This window comes from Bemisia tabaci, chromosome 4, assembly GCF_918797505.1.
Source record: "Bemisia tabaci chromosome 4, PGI_BMITA_v3".
NCBI classification, from domain to species: domain Eukaryota; kingdom Metazoa; phylum Arthropoda; class Insecta; order Hemiptera; family Aleyrodidae; genus Bemisia; species Bemisia tabaci.
In genome coordinates, this window is record NC_092796.1 from 5999106 (window position 1) to 6018168 (window position 19063).

Genomic DNA, 19063 nt, shown 5'->3' on the forward strand with positions numbered 1-19063 from the left:
AGCCCCTGAAAAATATGAAATATTTCAGAGCCTCGTGAAATTTCATGAGATATTTCAAATTCTCGTGAAATTTCTTGAATTTTCTCATGGAAATTGCCTATCTTTCTAATTGTTCATTTTATGATTGGAACCCTGCTCTAAGATGCCTTATTTCTCCATGGTTAATGCACACATGTGGTCACCCTCCTAACATAAAACGACACTAAAATTTAGTTTTGAAAAAATGAGAAATTAGTGAAGTAAAAAATACTATAATTTGGAACTTTTTGGTTTGGCTTTCCCCGCATAATAGTGAGGACTCAGCATTATTTTCCCACCTTGTTACACACAGTTCAGGCCACATTTTTTAGTGTTCTTTTTTTATAAATAAATTATTGATGTACACGAATATCAATAAAACTTGGCAACTTCAGCAACGAAGCTTCATTGCTTTGGTACAGACACTGGTAGAGGACTTTCACTGAGGTTGAGCTGAGACGTTGTGTCGCGTCGCACAGTAGAATCGCCCGGAAATCACGGAGTGGACAACGCAAGTGACGCGATAAAAATCGAAGTCGGTTAGAGGCAGTGCAGTGGGCTGTATATTGAAACTGATTGGCAAGTAAGGCAATGGGAAAACTGGATGGGATCTTTTTGATTGAAACCGGTGGTTCTGATAGACCAAGGGAGAAAATAATGGATTAACCATACGGCTGCCGTTAGTTAGTCTTTTACTTATCTCCTTTGTGTCCATTACAACCACCTACTTCCACCAATAGGAACGCTCCATTGTCCGTGTATCTTCTATGTCTATTGCTTTCCCAATCAATTTCAGTAATCAGCCTGCTGGTATCTAACAACTTCTACTTTGATCCTTGTTGGGCTATTATGTGAATCAAGTGCTTCCAAAAGGGAACAGGTCCATTCCAGTGGCGTGGCGTGAATAATCGATTATCGATATATCGCCATTTGAAGCTATGGTAAAGAATCGATTACAAAGGTGTTCGCTGCGAACACCCTAATAATCGATCTTTTTTCATAGGTTTGAGTGGCGTATCGATCGATATATCGCAAAGCACGCCACGCCACTGGTCCATTCCTCGATGAGTCTTATATTGAGCATGCCCTTTTGGCTTTTATGCAAGCCAAGGCTCATAAAAAATGGACTTGTTCCCTTTTGAAAACAACTGATTCATGTACCTTGATCTTGGTCACACCACATCATTGAACACAGCCTTCGGAAATAATGACTCAAGTGTAAATCGCATCTATTAAATAAATAATAAATAAATACATACATACATACAAGATGCCATTAAAAGAATAATATAATTAATGGGTACGAATCTTAGGATAAGGATTCACAATAAATTGTATACGTAATTATTTTAGGGATATCTTGAATAAAAAATTGAAGTGAAGTTTCTATAAAAATTTTGAGATATTAGCCATTTCAAATAAAACTCCTTTCAATATACACTGCTGAAAGAAATTAAGTACTTTGCTGCGATATAACAGTTTAAACCTCAGTTATGCCATGAGCTCCTACACCGATAACAATCTCGGAATGTCTTTATATAATTTCTATGCACTTCTTTATATATTTCTTTTGGGTCCTATCTTGCGTTAACACATGCACAATCGATATTTGAAAAAGATCCGTACTTTATGTATGACAGCAGATAGGAATCTGCTCTTCTTGCGGTGTGAACTTCACCCCCTAACACGACGGGATCAACACTTTGTAGAGTCAACTCTTCGTTCAAGTTACTCGGGTATTGAGGGCAAAGTGGACTAAATTTTGCAAAAAGGAACTGGCTTCCTACTGGATGATTTTACGAACAATAAATGCGATTTTAATTTTCCCATTTATATACTTTATTTTATGGACATCCAAAAGTATCACTCCTGTACTGCAGAATGCGGTCAAAATGGACTCTATAACAAAATGCACTCCATATTTCACTCCGAGATTTCTGAAATGCATTCAATGTTTCAATTTTAAATGCTTTTTTGTCAAACGCAAATATCACTCAACAACTTCCGAATGTTACCCTACTGAAACTTTTTGCCTCCCTTAATTTAAAAACCTAATTCTCGTATATACACCCATCTTTAAAATTCTTTATAAAGACGTAAATAACCTAGGATGCTGAATGTCTATAAATAAAAATAATTAACTAACTAACTAAGTAGGAACATTAAAGATATCGAATTAAAAGTTCTAAATGAGTACAAATAAACAATCCACCAACGCGGTATGCGTCTATATTATCACAGCAGTATATGAATGGAAGATGCAAAGCTTGAGATGGGCATGACAATAAAGTCCGTTTCGTCATCTTCAAACGGTATCTCCCGCTTCCTCCTCTTGCTTCATTTTTTTGTAGTAGCTGTACACCACCAAAATTAAGTACACGGCAAGTACTAGGAAAAAAAATACATCAAGTTTAGCAGAGATACTAATATTAATCAGTGATTGGTAATAAAATATGTACGTCCACAACTTCAGACTCTTTGAACATGGGAATGAAATCCGAGGAGCATTGACTCTGGAACCTATTTTGCCTACATTGCCTAGAGGTCCGAGTGCTATGGATACGGGTATGGAATGAAAAGGGTAAGAGCGAGATATTAACCCTTTGAAATGGTAGCATCCGCTCCGTAGTTCTATCATAGCAGTACTTTGGGGCGGGCAAAATAGGCTCCGGGGTGAAATGCACTCCGGATTTTACTCCAAGGTTTAAACAGTAGACGGAAAAGAGATTGAAGTGCCAAATAACGCAAAATTGAGGTGTTCGTAACAAATTAAGGGTTTTACAATGACGGTGAAACCCACATACTGCCGTGCTAAGGAAGAACGCCTGCAGACGTTGCAAAGTTTCCTCCGATAAAAACCGAATCAACTGGGAAAATTGTGAATATTATTTTCCAAAATTTTCAGACAATTTTGTACGCAGTTTAAGCTGAAATATTTGAAATTTCGAAGAAAAATATGCATGAATATTGTAAAAAATAGATGTTTTATCGAGGAAAATTTGGCAACTCTCGAATGTTCATACGGCGTTCTTCCTTAGCACGGCAGTATACCACGTACCTTGGTTTGCGACGTTGCAGACTTCCTGTCATTCTTAATTTTTAAATGGAAAACCACCCAATGTCAATTTTTAAAAATTATCCAATGATTTTTCATCTCTATGCGAAGAAAAACTCGTAAAAACTGCAAAGGATGATTTTGATTAGTTCTCCTTTGAAAAAATAAAAGAGAATCGGTGATTTGTATCTATCGCGAAGGAGATACGTGGCCTAGAAGTTTCAACGTTGATAAACATTTTCTCACAGAAAACGCCAAAAATATCAAACTAAACTGCACGTAAGCAGAGAACTGGCGGATCAAATCATGAAGGTAGGAGAAAAAGTAAATTCAAATTATCATGATTCGTAATAACGTTTATGATATGACGTGATTCTAATACTTACGGATTTCAATGATTTGTACGGGAGGACTCAAAATTACGGTGGTGTAGGCTTTCCTGAGTGTTGGCTCAAAGATCCGTTCGGCGTAATACTTCAAAGGTGTTACACCCACGAGCAAACTTAGGAAGATGTTATTTACAATGAACACCACACCTGCCGTCAGAAATGGACGCATCTCATTCGGCGAATTCTGGAAAATTATAACACTTAATAGAGTTCCACGTGAACAACACCATTTTGTAAGTAGGTGAAGAAAGAAGCAAGGCGTTGTGGTTTTTGTTTTTAATTACTTAGATATATTTCAGCTTACGCTAGCATCAGAGCTTTTATAACTTTTTGAAACAAATATAATCACATTTTGCTGTTTTAAACAATATTTTACATCACGGATATAGTTGTGACTTTATCAGAATTAAGAGAACGGCATATGTATATGATGAGATCGTTGCGCCCATGAAACTGCCTTAAAAACTGCAAAATGTGACTATGTCTATGTTTCAAAAAGTTGTAAAAGCTCTGATGATGGCGTAAGCTGAAAGATATCTAAGTAATTATTTTTTTTTACCCACAACAAAACCTTGGTTCTTGTTTCACCTACATTAAATTATAACACGTTTCTCATTTTCTCTACATTTCCCTCTCCAGAAAAAAATATCATTTAATCTTAATTTGATCTCTAGTCTCTTACTGACCTCATTACTACGTGAATGTATGGTGGCGCGAGGATGCCAATCAAAGCACACTAACTTTAATTTCATCACGTGAACTATACATTTTACAATTAAGAGCTACAATTTTTGGCTCATCTTAGAAACAATGCATGTGCAATTAGTTTCCATGTGTATATAAGTGTTTTCACAAATGAGTCAGATATTATGGTTCCTAATTGCAAAATGTAGTCAATGTGTCATGCAATAAAAGATAAATAGAGGGGAATGAGTGATTCCTCATGATTTCATTGAGTAATTAGTACAATATATGATTACCGAGATAGACTGGCATGTACCATTGTACCCATGGGTATTTTTATTGGCATGGTTTTTTATTCTGATGAGATCAAATGTAAAATGACGTTCAAAAATGATCATTCTTTATGTTTGCTTCACTGCTGAACTCTAAAGATTTATTAGCATTCACCTTATGTGAACAAATGAGGGTGGTTAATAGTTGCGGGGAGGTGAAAATTCGAATGGTCTATAATTTATATGCATCTTTATACATTGAGCTCCAATAAAAAGCCAAGAGGATTTGTTTAAAAACATTTTTCCCGTGCTGGAAAATTTCTTTCACCTTCGGTAATATTTTACCATGCAAAGATTATCAAAATTTTCTTATAAATCCTCGTCTCGTCATTTTGTAGGAACTTAGGAAAAATACGGGTTTTTTCTTCTTTTTTTGCAAAAACTTACTATTTGTAAGCGCTTTTAAATTAAAGTCAAAAAGCAGCTTTTTAAAACACAATATTTGATAATATATTGAACTCTCTAATCGTACGCGAGCGATTAAATGTACATCATGTGAGGTTCAGTTACTTTGCAACAGTAAAAAAATTCCCTGAACGGTAAGCCTTTTGGAATAAGTGTAAGCTTACCATTTTGATCGCCTGTATAAGCAAACATGCAGAAACTGAGAAAATGATCAGAACGATGTAGCACTCAATGATAAGTAGCCTCACAATGGCATCCCCTGAGTAGAAAAAGAAGGAATGTATGTCAAATTAAAATTTCAAATTCCTGCGATATCTCAGATTTTTGAAGGTAGGATTTATAAACTGAAAACAGCAGCAGAGCCGGATTAGCCGGGGTATACTGTAGCACCAAGGGTCCCAAACCCAACGGAACCCCCGGGTGATTTTTTTTTTTTTTTTTTTTTTTTTTTATGATCACTATGTTTAGTTTTTTATCTTGGAGAATAATTCGACCAGATCCTCTAGGATCCCTTGAGATTTAAAAGACAGATTTAGAATAGACTGGAATTTTGGGTGCCATGGGGCCCTTAAGTAAATTTTAGCATTTTGGACCCTAATGACTAGTAGGATTTCAGAGCCTGATACTGAAATTTCTCTGGACTGAGGTATTTCAAATTTCCTTGAGAAAAGTTACAAAATTTGACCTAAAGGACGCGGAACAAAAAGAAAATTTCCAAATTCATTTATGAAATAGGAAATTGAGATTTACTGCGTCCATCGATTCAAACGTCTCGTTGCCATATACTCTTTTTTGACTTAAATGAGTCAAACTATAAGGCAGGATAATTTAGAAGCACTAGCACTTAGCACTAGCACTAGCACAGAAGCACTTTTTAGTATCGATCGCTTTTAATAGTGCTCTGAATTTTCATTATTTCATCGTATATGTCAGGCACGCACAACGTGTGTAACGGTAGAAGAGATAATGGTAAAACGAGGAATGTTAATGATATCAGAGGGCGGAGATCAGACTATAGTGCACCTCTATAAATCTTAATCTTTAGCTTAAAATCAACTTTAAAAAATTAAATACTGGAAATTGATGTAGGAACACGCTAATCGTGATTCTAAAAATGTTTGCGTCAGGACACTTATCATCCGCTAAAAATACTAAGAAACAATGTACCTGTTTGATTTGAATTAAATATTGATGTGAAGAAGTCAATAGAATTTGGTATGAAAGATATCATCGACAAAATTCCAACTCCCTGTGAAGAAAAAAAAATCCGTTAAAATTTAATTTCAATTATGAGCGTACAAATGACAATAGCACGATAAGAGAGCACAAAATTAAATAAATAAAATAATAGGAAGTAATTGGTTCGAGGGGCACTTCCTTCATTAGTTGCGTGGTTGCAGGTGTGGACAAGAAGATTCCTGACGAAGTCAAGAGCCCTTCCCCGGAGCTAAATTGCCCTTGTTACAAGACAATTTTTAGCTACTTTGAAGACTTTTATTGTATTTTTTTTATTCTGAGATTCCGTTTTATGTAAGGGCTTATATTCCGTTTTAACACGGAACTGTCTCAATATGTCCACGGATATCACATCATGCTTTTGACTTTTCAAATTTTTAGAAAGAAGGTTAAGTGGAATCTGTTCCTGTAGATCCACTAGTCAGCTCCGTGAAAATTTGTACTATAGTCAGACACCTTGACAAAAAGGCCAATCTGATCGGTAGGAGTTGTTACAATTACCGCTTTTAGGTGCGTTTTCAAACTTACAAAATAGTAATATCCGGCGATGTAAGATCCTGTCCGTAGGGATATACAGCAGCAGCAAGTACTCAGGGTAGGAATACTGTCAGTCATTATTCCTTATAATATCTTCGACTGAAAGAGATGCGGTTTACAATTCCCGAAATTGGTACAAATGTGCTGGTCCGTTGATTTTTAAGTGAGGACCTAAAATATGAATTTTAAATGAATTAAACAAAATCAATGACACTAAAAGAGAAACTGTACAGGTTGAATTTGCAAACAAAAAAAAACTCTTGAGTCAACCTACCATTTTTCTTTCTTTTAGTTTAGAATGTAATAAATATGAACAGATCTAATCTAAAATTTAAGAAAAAAATATCATTGCAAAGTCTTCCCAGTGCACCAAACTCAGCTAAAATTTTCCCGGCCCGCGATCACATTTTTATAGTTCGTAAAGAGTTTTCATTAAAAACTCCTACGCATTTCTGACGAGGTGAGAAAAGCGAAAGTGCCTTCAGTTTTGAACACGCAACACGCACATCCGTGGAACACGAATAGTTGCATCAAGGCGCCGCAACCAATCCCAATGCGTGTAGTATTCGTAGGTCGAGATAACCAACAACCGTATTTTTAAAAAAGTAAGAGAAATATAAGTTGTAAACGTTATTCACACAACTTGTAAGATGTTTTGATACTTTTATGTTTTGTGCAAAATCTCGCGAATATTCCGTCAGAAGTCGGTCAATGAGGGACAATCGTTGATTAAAGTATGAATTGGATTCAAAATTAATGGCCGGCCGTAAACGTGATTTTCAGACTTTTGACTGGCCAATCCGCAAGCTGCCTGCCCGGGGGAAAAACTTTAGCTGGGCAACGGAAGAGACCTGTCCACGGACGGGACAAAAAGTTGCACCGAATATCCGGAATGTTCAATTTTGCTAACGGTATGTAATGCGTACACTAAAATAATTTATTTAAGAGAGGAAATTTGTAAGTGGTTTCAACTTACCTATGACACTACATGACGATCAGAGATGCAGAAACTAAATTCTATCACCACAAGAATTCTAAACTTAAAAAATTAACAGATTAGCGCATGTCTTGGCTCACTATACTCCACATGCCTCTTCCACTTAGCCTTATCAGTGACTCATTATTGATCAACGCGTTCTTACCCGGAAGTATGATCATTTTCTGTGTTGCCAGAAGTTCTATTTCAGTGACGAAAAGACTCATAGGTTGATGGATTTACCTGGAATTAACCTACCTATATTACATGCTGCCTAATTTTCTCCGGTGGTTTATTTTTTTATGAACAGTCAACCAAGCAACGCCAAAACTTAGTGAGGAGGTATGTTTATTATCGACGGTAAATTCGCACAAATTAAATGCACAATCGCAAGGCGTTAAGAAGCTCAGTTCTCTCCAAAAAAATGAAACTTGAAAAAAAAAACTAGGCAACGTGAAATGTGGTTAGACTGATTCCGGTTGGATCCCTTCAATTTGAAAACAAAAACAAATCTATCCATCTGTAGATGAGCTTGGAATACACTATGACTGCCGCACAATGGATAGAGTCAATAGGAGAGGTTGGAGAAAATGTGGAAACTTTAAACGCTTATAACTTAACTTACACAAAACTTTGAGGTTCTAAAAATGGCTTCATTGGTTTCCTCGTGAAATTTTCGTAACGGGACACCCCTTAGAGTTTAAAATGAGGCGAAATAAAGACCAAAATTTGCAGTTTCAGTCAAAAATGTTATGTCCGACCTCTCTAATTGACTCGATCCATCGTGTGCTGTGCAGAGAGTGAGCATTCATCCGATGACTCATTTTTCGTGCTGAGAATTGGACCGCATTTTTCAATACGGAACCACTATTTCTGGCTCGTTTTAGAAACAGCATATCCCTAGAGTAAATATTACCTTGCGGTGAGCTAACCATCACCTTGCGGCAAGGTATCGGCCTTGCCGCCCTCTCCGAGCCCTATCCGAGCCCTCACCGAGCTAGTTCATGGAACTCGACGACCGGGAATAAAACCGTATGACAACACTGTAGACCCAAATCCAGACGGAGGTTGCGAAAAAGGCGACACAGCATCGGGAAATACCCCGTGTTGGGTATGCTTTTCGTCTCCAACGTTGCCATGCATAATTATTCCCAGTCGTTAAGTTCCACGAACTAACCCGGAGAGGCCTCGGATAGGGCTCGGAGAGGGTGGCAAGGCCGATACCTTGCCGCAAGGTGATGGTGAGCTCACCGCAAGGTAATATTTTCTCTAGGGATATGCCATTGGTTTCCCTAGGCAGAAAGGTGCTTTTATGGAAAAGTCAAGGATAGTGGTTCCTTATTACAAAATGCAATCCCACTGTATTGTGAGATGCAGCTTTAGCAGCTAGGATATGCAGGCAATTTGACGCATCTCTATCACATGTTCTTATGTACAGGTTTCAGGACGTTTTATCAACGATTTTTTGTTCGCGCACCTTTTTTGTCCAGTACTTAAAGCCCACACGTAAAATAAGCAACAGTGACTTGGTCCAAGCGTTATATTTTAGTCGGTATGTAAAATTTTATTGACAATATGAAATTGAGAGAGAAGGAGGTGTTGTTATGGTTGCTCATTTTCTAAATGTAATGTTACTTTCTCCTTTTGATGCATCTTTTTAAATTGTCATTGGTGAATATATGGTTTTATTTCTATCCTTAAAATATTCGATGTACCTTACATATGTATAGGAGCTTTTTTTATTTTTTATTTTTTTTTTTTTACGAAATTATTACTTCATTTTGTAAACATTTATATTTTTAAAACGTCCTATGACAAATATTTGTAAAGCCTTTTCTAAGCGATGACATCGATATAATCTCAATGAGCCGCAGTTGTACCGAAAGAAACTGCAAATATGAATAAAAGAGGGAAAAAAACCAAGAAGCACGCAATCTTTACTTTCAACCCATTTGTACATCGATCTTTTAGAGTCAAATACGTCAAATTTTGAGCGTTTGGCTGCGCGTACACCTCGCTGCAGCACACTAAAAGCACACAATGTAAAATAAAAAATTAAAGTGCCTTGGAAATCATTACATTTGACACGGAACCACTAATATTTAAAAAAACACATTATAATATTACTCTCCTTTGATTAATTGATACTTATATTTTTTTTCCATCAATTTAAATAAGAATAATCAATGCAGAGGGTGCAAACATTTCAAAATCATCAGTTAAAAAACACTGACTATGCGAGTATAATTATTAGAGCCTAACAGAGCGGAACGGCGTGCTGTCAGCGTGAGAGGCTCACTGGCGCCTACAAACCTAAGTGGATACTTCTCGCATTGCACAATGCTTGAAGTATCCACTTAGGTTTGTAGGCGCTAATGCGCGTTACGCGCTGACCGCCCGCCCGCCGTGCGGCGGCGCCTGAAGCAACTATTTCACAACAGAGGTGTTGCACAGTATTATACGAAATTGAACGGATTACGAATGACAGGCATCCTTTAAAAGTACAGATGTTTTCTCGCAAAATAAATCAAGATACTTATCGTACACAGGAAAAATCTAAGAGCCTTTAGCTGAGGCAAAGCAAGAGGTTCATCCGGTTCAGGTATAACAAGGTGGGAATTTCTTGAAAGATAATTAAGTCCTGTTGCACCAAAGAGGTGTAGAGAGCAATTATATATTATTCTCCGTTGGATCAAACAACCAAAAAACGTCGTAAGCAATTGTCGTTTGTATTTACATGTGGACCAATTAACTTTGGGTCTCAACTGGCACTTGGACCAAAACCTCCGTGCCGAAAAAACGCGCGGACGTAAATTATTGGGAAAAACAGGTGCGCGGACAAAAAATCGATGACGAAATGTCCTATAACCTATGTACACACTGGCGTCAACACAAAACCGCAGTTCTACAGTTTCCAAAAATTCAGATCTTAATAAAGTACACGTTGAAACTCTATCTCATAATTTATTTACATAAAAAATGTTTTTGCACAAGTGATTAATTTAATTATTCATAAAAATGTAAAATCTACTGATTTGATGAATGTGATAATGTTAGCATGTGATATAAAAGTATGCGGCGAAAAGTGGAGTCCTTCCCTTGGTGATGCTTCCCAAGTTCCAACGTCTTAGACAGTGGCGCCCTCTCGCCTCATCTGCCTGTAATAACTATGAACCACCAGGAGGCAATACACATCAATCACTGAAAATGAGAGAGAGTCCTTGTCAGAGGAAATATTACCAAACAATGCCATTTTTTATCACTCGACTATCAAAATTGATTTAATGGGGGCTCTTTTTCTGATGTTATGATAGAGAAAAAGGGAGCAAGCAGGGGCGTTGTTGGTCATCAACATTTCTTCAAAATCAAAAGGCTTAGAGTAAAGGCAGCTCCCCAAAAATTTCTTCTCTTTGTCTCTGTTTTGTATTCTTTGATGGTGATGTTTTACCATGAAAACAAACTAAAATTGCATTCTGTAGGTATGAGGAAAAAAGTAAACAAGGAAATCCACTGATCTTTAATTCATACAGTAACTTATAGTTTTAACTTTCATTCCCAGCGGGGTTTTTCCCGCCAACCAAGAGATATGTATGAATCAACATAGGTTTAGTGTAGTTTGTCTCAGTTAAATTTACCAGAAAACCGATTCGGTCGGTCAGATTTTATGAAATCGCCCGTTGAAATCGCAGCCTGGAGTAGATTTAAGTTTATATAGTTCTTTTCCCCCTCGTTATTAGTGATTTGTACTTACGGAGCTCGACAAGTGTCACGCCAAAAACTGTAACATGTGAATTATACGCTTGATCAATCGATGCGTCTATAAGCTTATCGGAGTATTTTTTCAAAGGTGATAGGTTTATGATTAGACCTAGGATGATGCTGTTAAGAATTGATACCATACTCGCCACCACAAAATATCGTACTTTCCTTGGTGAATCCTGAAAAAATTCAAAACATACATTATTCATCTCAAGAAACTGCACAATGCAACGTCAATACATTTTCGTTTCGTTCCTAAAACTTTGTGTACTTCATGCTAGGAATGACAGTTGAAAACACTGTTTCTGGGGGTTCATTTCGCCACTCTTCGTTGGACTGCATTTTGCAATTCGGAACTATAAATTCTGGCCCGGTTGAAGAACAACATATGTGCCATTGGTTTCCCTATGCACATAAGTGTTTTTTTCAAATGAGCCAGAATATATAGCTCCAAATTGCAAAATGCAGTCCAGTTGTCCATACGAGCATTGTCCTAATCCGTGCGAGTTCAAAAGACGCGTAGCTCAAATCACTCAGTGACTAATAACCATACTTCTGTAGTTCCTTTCATGCGTTCCCTCATGCGTTCACAGCCCTTTTGAATCGAGAGTATTTTACTCAATTCGGCAGTGGCGTGGCGTGCTCTGTGATATATCGATTGATCTGCCTTTTAAACCTACGGCACAGGGTAGATAAACAGGGTGTTCCCTAGTTTGCTGATGCTCAACAGATTAGTGGATTGGGTTCGAGGGAGGGGAAAGAAAGTTCTTCATTAAATTTGGTCAAACCCGCCCAAAATCCACCCGCGAAAATTTGCTTGAGGTGGTCATCTGATGTTTTTTTGAAGTTGAAATTTCAATATGGTAGAAACCATGGTTATGGCTATAACCGATATGGTTGACAAATTGGATATACTTGGATTTAAGTACCTTTTTGATTCCCACAATAAGGTAAATTGCGCAAATCGTGAAAATGAGGAGAACGAAGTAATATTCAACGATCATCAACCTCACAATAGTCAAACCTGAAAAATAAAACAAACGATAAGTGCCAAGCAAAAATGGAATATATCGAGAAATTTTTTGTACGAGGGCTTCATCGGCTGGTTGAAACGGCCTCTAGAAAGGGCATGGCCTTAGATAGGGACATGTATGAATCATATGTGTTTTCTTAAAGATTTCACGAGGAAAAGGAATCACACAATGGAGGAACTGGAAATCAACTTCTAAACAAGATATAAGTTTTTACCTACATCTTGGCGTTCTATCGAGGTTTGCCACTCTTAGCCTCCATCCGTCCGTCATAACTCTTAAAAATTTCATAAAAATTGTTTCTGTCAGGTTGAATCCGATTTTATTGTCTTTATCAGGACTTATAATTCAGAAAGTTGCATTTCAGATTATTTCTTTTTTTTTAGACCCACATATAATTAATGATCAAATGTTATGGCATCGCTTTGCAAACACTATGCTCACCTACCTGGTTTTCTGATGGTTTGAAATTTACAGTTTTAAAAAAAAATAGATTAAAATAAATCATCTCTTGCGTTTTGCTCCTTCACGTTCAAAGCTCTAAACTGTCCTATCAATCGCATCTTTACATTGGCACAATTAATTGTGAGAACCCGATTGCATTTTTTTGCAGACTGTAGTCCAGACTGTAGTTTTCCCTTCCATTGCTCAATTATGTACAGATTTTTCGATTTAAATCGAAATTTAAAAATAAATGAATAAATAAGAAAAAAAAATGCTCTTGGAAAATATCTGCCTCCGTTAGACTGCCTGGGGACCCTTATCTCATGAATGATCACAAATTTGAGAGTTACACTCGAATATTTTTGGGGAGACATCCTCATTCTTAATGTTGCCTAATTATGATGTATAGTACTTATAACTAATTTTCCTTACTTAGAAAATAACACCGATATGCATACCCTCCCCCCTCCCCCTCACGATGGTAACGGATTAGAATAAAAGAGAGTTATCGAGGGGAATGTAAAAAAAAAAAAAAAAATAATAACTTAATGCCCTTTCAAAGTACTTAAAACACAATACCTGTTCTCCTCCAATTTTGAAATATTTCTTTAAAGAGGCTGCCAGAATCTATGGAAAAACCTATCAATTCGATAATGTTGAAAATCTGTGAAATAAATAAATAGAAAAAAGTAAATAAAAATGTAAATCAATGACTAAGTAAAATTTAAAAAAAAAGATTTACGTAAACACAACAGATTGGTTCGATGACGTTATCTTTTTACGATGGGTTTTAAATAATAATTATATGGATAAAATCGAAGAGTGGAGGATTTGTATTTTAAACAACAATTAGCCGGTGTCCCTAAACTTTTGCGGGAAACAAGTTGGTGTCCCTAATTTTCTATCGGAAATCCAGCTCATTCCTAAAAACTCTCAGAGTTGAGGTCGTAAATCCATTCCAGTATTTATTTATTTATGAAAAAGTTCGCTTTCACCTCTGTAGCTGTTTTACTGTAATTTTTTTATCTAAAGGTGAGGCTGAATAATGTATTTATGAGGTGTCTTATGATGTGGCATCAACAAAATAAAACTCTAGGGGTGCCACTTTTCTCATCGTGAGATGATTCGGAAATGTAGAGCATGTTAACTACATAAAATATTTCCAATGGGCCTGTTGCATGCAAGAGATACAGCCGTGCGAATAGACTTTTCAGAGGTTAAATGACACGAAATTTACGATGGTCACATTAAAAAAGTCTGAAATACACTCCTCACTGCGCAATTTGCGTTGTTAGGAACGCGCTTTTTCAAATTTCCCGCGTCTGGGGGCAGTTTTCTGACGGAAACAATTAACGGCAACTCGCGGCTATTTCCGGTCAACTAAAACTGACAACATAACCTAAAAATCGGAGCTCGTGATATCGTGAAATGAAATGTAGGAGGATTGCGTTGGATATTTAAAAGTTGATCGATTTGGTTAGCGCATAAAGCGTATATGGACCACTATAAGAGATCACGTTGGGTTTGTAAACAAACTGAAGGAAAAAATAACAACAACAACAACAACAACGACTCGGCATCTTCCGGAAATCACCGAGCCCGCCGTTTGCTCGCTTCCGGTGATTAGAAAACTGCCCCCAGACGCGGGAAATTTGAAAAAGCGCGTTCCTAACAACGCAAATTGCGCAGTAAGGAGTGTATTTCAGACTTTTTGAATGTGACCATCGTAATTTTCGTGTCATTTAACCTTTAAAAAGTCTATTCGCGCGGCTGTATCTCTTGCATGCAACAGGCCCATTTCACGAGGTTGGTAACAGGTGTGGCACGTGACAAAAGCCAAAGATTGGCTATGACCTTTCTTAACCAGCCCCCACCCATAGAGTCAACGCCATTTCGTTGGTCCTAAGGGTCTCCATGAGACCCAGTGACACTCTCAAAACAGGGACTCTCCCTGATAGCATTTCGTATAAGACATACGTTGAGGTTGAGGTCAATCCTCGTTTTTTCTTCACCACCGTGTTTACCTTTTTGCATGACGTACTTAGGGATAAGCACTCCTTCAGTCTGACCTCGAATCATGGTCTTCCCCGCTGAATAAAATCAATACTTCTGTTTTGACCACATGTCTGACGTTCATAACGACTTCCATTCGTTTGCTCGTCCTCTCTACGCGCCAGCATGATTAAATTAGAAGTCAAAAACCATTCGCTTAGAACTATTTAATATAAAATGTAACATGGTAAAATTCTTGAAAAAATAATCGAGCTACAAGCCAAAAATAAATTAAACAAATAATATTTCAAATTACATAAATTTTGTCTTATGATGGATTTCGCCTTATTTTGAGTTTATTCCGAGATGTAGTTGCAATAGATTTGTATTTTCGCTTTACTTAGTTTGCTAATAGTTTTGTAGCTTGTTTTTGTTTCCACTTGTTGCACTGAAGAAGACCGCAGTTTGTTGGCGGTCAAAACGTTTGTTTTGTTTCCTGTAAGTTTTTTGTTATTTCTCATCTCTATGTAGTTTGAAATATTATTTGTTTAATTTATTTTTGGCTTGTAGCTCGATTATTTTTTCAATCATTTTACCATGTTCTATGAAAGCCAGCCAAATTGGCATTAAAATATTTATAAAATGTAACTGTATGATAACCGTGAATCATGCCATGAAGCATGCTTTTAAACTTACAGCATAGAACCATCCGATAATAAGTGAACCCGTTCGCAGCGATATGCAACATAAGCAGGAAGTGAATTCGGGTATGCACATTATGGTGACTTGTGTATTCTTCAAGTGCAGAGGTTATATTTCAATATTTCTTGAAGAGGACGTTGCGCCGTTGATGTCGAAATTCAAACCTGAGTCAAGAGCAGACATTTCAAATGAAAATAAACGACATGCCTAAACAAATGAAAACGAGTGACAGGAGGAAAGACGTGGAGTTTAGAGAAGATTTCAACATTTTAAACACTTAAAATATATTTACAATATTGTTAAAACTCACTTGCTCGTGTATTCAAATGTAGAGACGGCAGTTTTTGGCTATCGTATCCATCCTTCGGTACGCGACTGACAATGAGTGCGCGATGCATATACGTGTTCAGGTAAGCGCCGCGCGAGCTTCCAAACGTTGCCAAATTGTTCTTGAATTTTTTTATTTTTTTAAAAAAAATGTAAGTGTTATAATTTTTAAATTGCAACTAAAATTACCTGAAAAATTAGAGAGAGGATTTGTAGGTTTTATCTGGAAAAATTTGGCAATATTTGTATGTTCTTAGGTCATTCTTCCTCAGCATAGCAGGATAGGTGAGTCTATCAAAATTTTAATTTAATTTTGAAGTTCATAAAGTTTTGAAATTTTAAGTCCTCCAGTAATACTTTCTAATTCCACTAAATTAAAGACGAGGAAAATGCTGATGGGGACGAGATAAATAATAAGAGGAATATGCCAAATGAGGGGTATATCGCCCGTGGCTTCAGTAAAACGTTGCTCCATGTAGGTTGCCCCTGCTGTGTATCATCATTTTTATGATTACGCCAATCGATTACACAAAAATTCAAATTATCACAAGTCTCTGATTATATTTTAAAAATGAAACTGCATGTTAAACCTACCAATCACGAGCAATTCCTATCAGAAGTTGCGGCTATTTCACTTAGATCTGTCTGTCTCCCTAGCACCCATCGAAAAGAATAACTCAAATTAAAAATCACATTCATTTTCCAGCATTTCATGTTGAAATTCCATAGTTCGGTCTGGATTTTATACATTTGAGAGAAATAATAGAAAAATTCGACGACTGCTTGAATTTGAAATAACGGTCATAATTTATATTACAATACGACCTCGTATTTGCTGCCTAGTCAGATTTTTAGCAGGGCGGAGGCACGAGGTGATTATCCTCGAAAACGAGACCGCTGAAAGCTAAAGAGAAACCTCAATTTATTCTTTTTACCAAAAACAATTTGTTCAGACATGTTAAAACTGTCAACGGTGACTGATGGAAGTAATGTCATTCTCTAGGGCTGAATTAGTGCGGTCCAAAAAAATTCGAAAAAAGCTTATTTTTGAGTCCTTATTTTTTTTGACAAAAATATGCCTCCTGACAATGGAGCTTTCTGTGCATTAATTATACTCGGACAGACTTATGATTTCATTTTTGAAATCATGAATGTATGAACAATGCTCATGCTCAGTCGTGGCATCGCACTTGAAAATGAACCTCTTCTTCTGCCTCCTCGCGCTCAGATCTATTCATGATTGTATTTACGAAAAATACTGTCAAAATCATGCACCGGTGAAATATATAAAAATATGGTAAAAAAAAAACGTGAATTAAGGACTTACCTCTGTCACTGGGAAAGGGGCGTAGAAAGCTGAAAAACGCGGTTCCAAATATTACAGAATGGGAATCGTGAAATGTCAACCGATTAACACGTAGGTCGTCACTCAAAATACTTGAAATACGCTGTATCCACTTATTGGTGACTCATTATGTTGATGTACCCACTTTGCGGAAGTGGGAGGTTTCCATCCTGTGTTGCAGAATCTTTATTTGCTGAAGGTATTAATCTCTTTTTCAATCCAATGAGCAACGTTTTATCTAACATTCAAACTAGAGGTCTCTTTTTTCGCTCAAAAATCTGTTCGTGGCGTTTTTTTCAGTTTGAGAAAGCATTCCTCGCTATAAGTTACCAAGAGGAAACTTATTTTCATAGTGGTTTATCTATCACAAGGAAACCCTATTGTGTTTTGTTAAACGAATTTTGTAGACTTGAGTATTTTAAGGTAGTTGTCTGGGTGTTAAAAAAAAGTTTTTTTAAAAATCAGTTCTAACTCATAAAAAAAAAATTATTTTATACAATTTACGCATCGATAATAGCGTAGGATTGGAGAGATCACTGAAGGAAGCAATGGGCCCTTCGTAACCACCTCCGTGCTTTTGTTACCTTCATAATTCTGAAAATGGCGATCATCTGTATAATCATAAATTTTACAAATTAAAAAAGACAAATATGGATTTTTACACTTTTAAATTTATGAAAAAAACACAACTGCCCTAAAACTGCATTTTTTACCGGTGATGTGCCCTAAGAGAAAAGGCATCTTTCAATTTTGTTTCTTTTTCTTTCTTAATTGGTGATTATTTAAACGTCTCTCTAACACTCATGCAATGGTTCTTCAAATTCGTTCATTTAGTAAACCGCCTGAGTGATTCACACTGGAAATGGGCAGGATGCAAGTCTATAATGTTTGAGGACCAAATTGGCAACAGCGTAGAAGATTAGATTAGTTTGTTTAAGCACTCACAGGTGTGAGAGAGTTGAATTTTAATGGTGCAATGGATGCGCTATCTCCCCCCATAGTCCGAGACAATTTATTTGTTCCCCGTAATGCTTCTCGAGAAAAATACACAATTTGACTACGAGATAGTAATTTAATTCGAACTACAAATATCAGCCAGTTTCAATTCACTAGACGAAGGAGAGGGAGATCTAGTGCCTAATGGGTGGATTTTTTGATTAATTTGTTAATTTGACGCTCCCTGAAATCTCATTTTACTATCTATGCATCCATTTGCAATTAAGACTTAATGTATTGAAGTTCGAATATACATGGCGCCTCAGGATTAAAGTACAATAATTTATAGTCCGAATATTTGAGTCAAAATAAGATTTTTTTTGTGTAATGGAAGGCAGTAGAAAATGCCTCTAGCTCTCAAAACTGGCTCTCCAATTGTCCGGAATATCTATTGCTTTATCTCCGATTTTGCCCATAGTTTTGTTCTTTCTTCGACCATGTGGAATAGATCCTTTGTATTTTTCAAAGTACCTACTTTTAAGCGCGCCATGCCGATAGTACGCCTCTTACAATCGCCGTAAAAGCTGTTCGGTCTCTGCAGGTCGATTGTCAAATCGATTCTGATCGATTAATCCCTATCTTAGCAATGCTTTTTATCGATCATCGTCATTCGATATCGATTCAACAATCGTGCCGCTGTATTGAGTTGCATTTGTTGTTCGATTATTTTGAAGCCTTTTTGTGACGGGAACGTATTTGAATTTTTTCATTGTGATAAACAATTCTTGAGAGCATTTAGATTGCTGGTAATTGTTTTTAAATCAATGTCGTAATGAAAGTAACCCATTATATGTTTCCATCTGCCGCTAAAAGTCTTTCATTTTTACGTAGCTAT

General features: G+C 36.7%; 2 protein-coding genes across 3 annotated transcripts; both read right to left on the minus strand.

Moving 5' to 3' along the window:
• Positions 1 to 1230: 1230 nt before the first annotated feature.
• Positions 1231 to 7782, minus strand: LOC109031342 (uncharacterized). Its single transcript, XM_019042798.2, has 6 exons — positions 7633 to 7782; positions 6648 to 6827; positions 6051 to 6132; positions 5048 to 5142; positions 3460 to 3646; positions 1231 to 2406 (listed from the first exon to the last, which is right to left on the minus strand). Exons 2-6 carry the CDS (start codon positions 6732 to 6734, stop codon positions 2324 to 2326), a joined length of 534 nt encoding a protein of 177 aa, XP_018898343.2. The 5' UTR covers positions 6735 to 6827; positions 7633 to 7782; the 3' UTR covers positions 1231 to 2323.
• Positions 7783 to 10582: 2800 nt separating this feature from the next.
• Positions 10583 to 17370, minus strand: LOC109031340 (uncharacterized). Of its 2 annotated transcripts, none has more exons than XM_019042796.2 (6): positions 17215 to 17370; positions 15555 to 15724; positions 13446 to 13530; positions 12321 to 12415; positions 11384 to 11570; positions 10583 to 10833 (listed from the first exon to the last, which is right to left on the minus strand). In XM_019042796.2, exons 2-6 carry the CDS (start codon positions 15633 to 15635, stop codon positions 10760 to 10762), a joined length of 522 nt encoding a protein of 173 aa, XP_018898341.1. In that variant the 5' UTR covers positions 15636 to 15724; positions 17215 to 17370; the 3' UTR covers positions 10583 to 10759. The 2 variants fall into 2 exon arrangements, with proteins under 2 accessions (XP_018898341.1, XP_018898342.1); XM_019042797.2 differs by lacking the exon at positions 17215 to 17370 and adding an exon at positions 15871 to 16007.
• Between the last annotated feature and the right edge of the window lie 1693 nt (positions 17371 to 19063).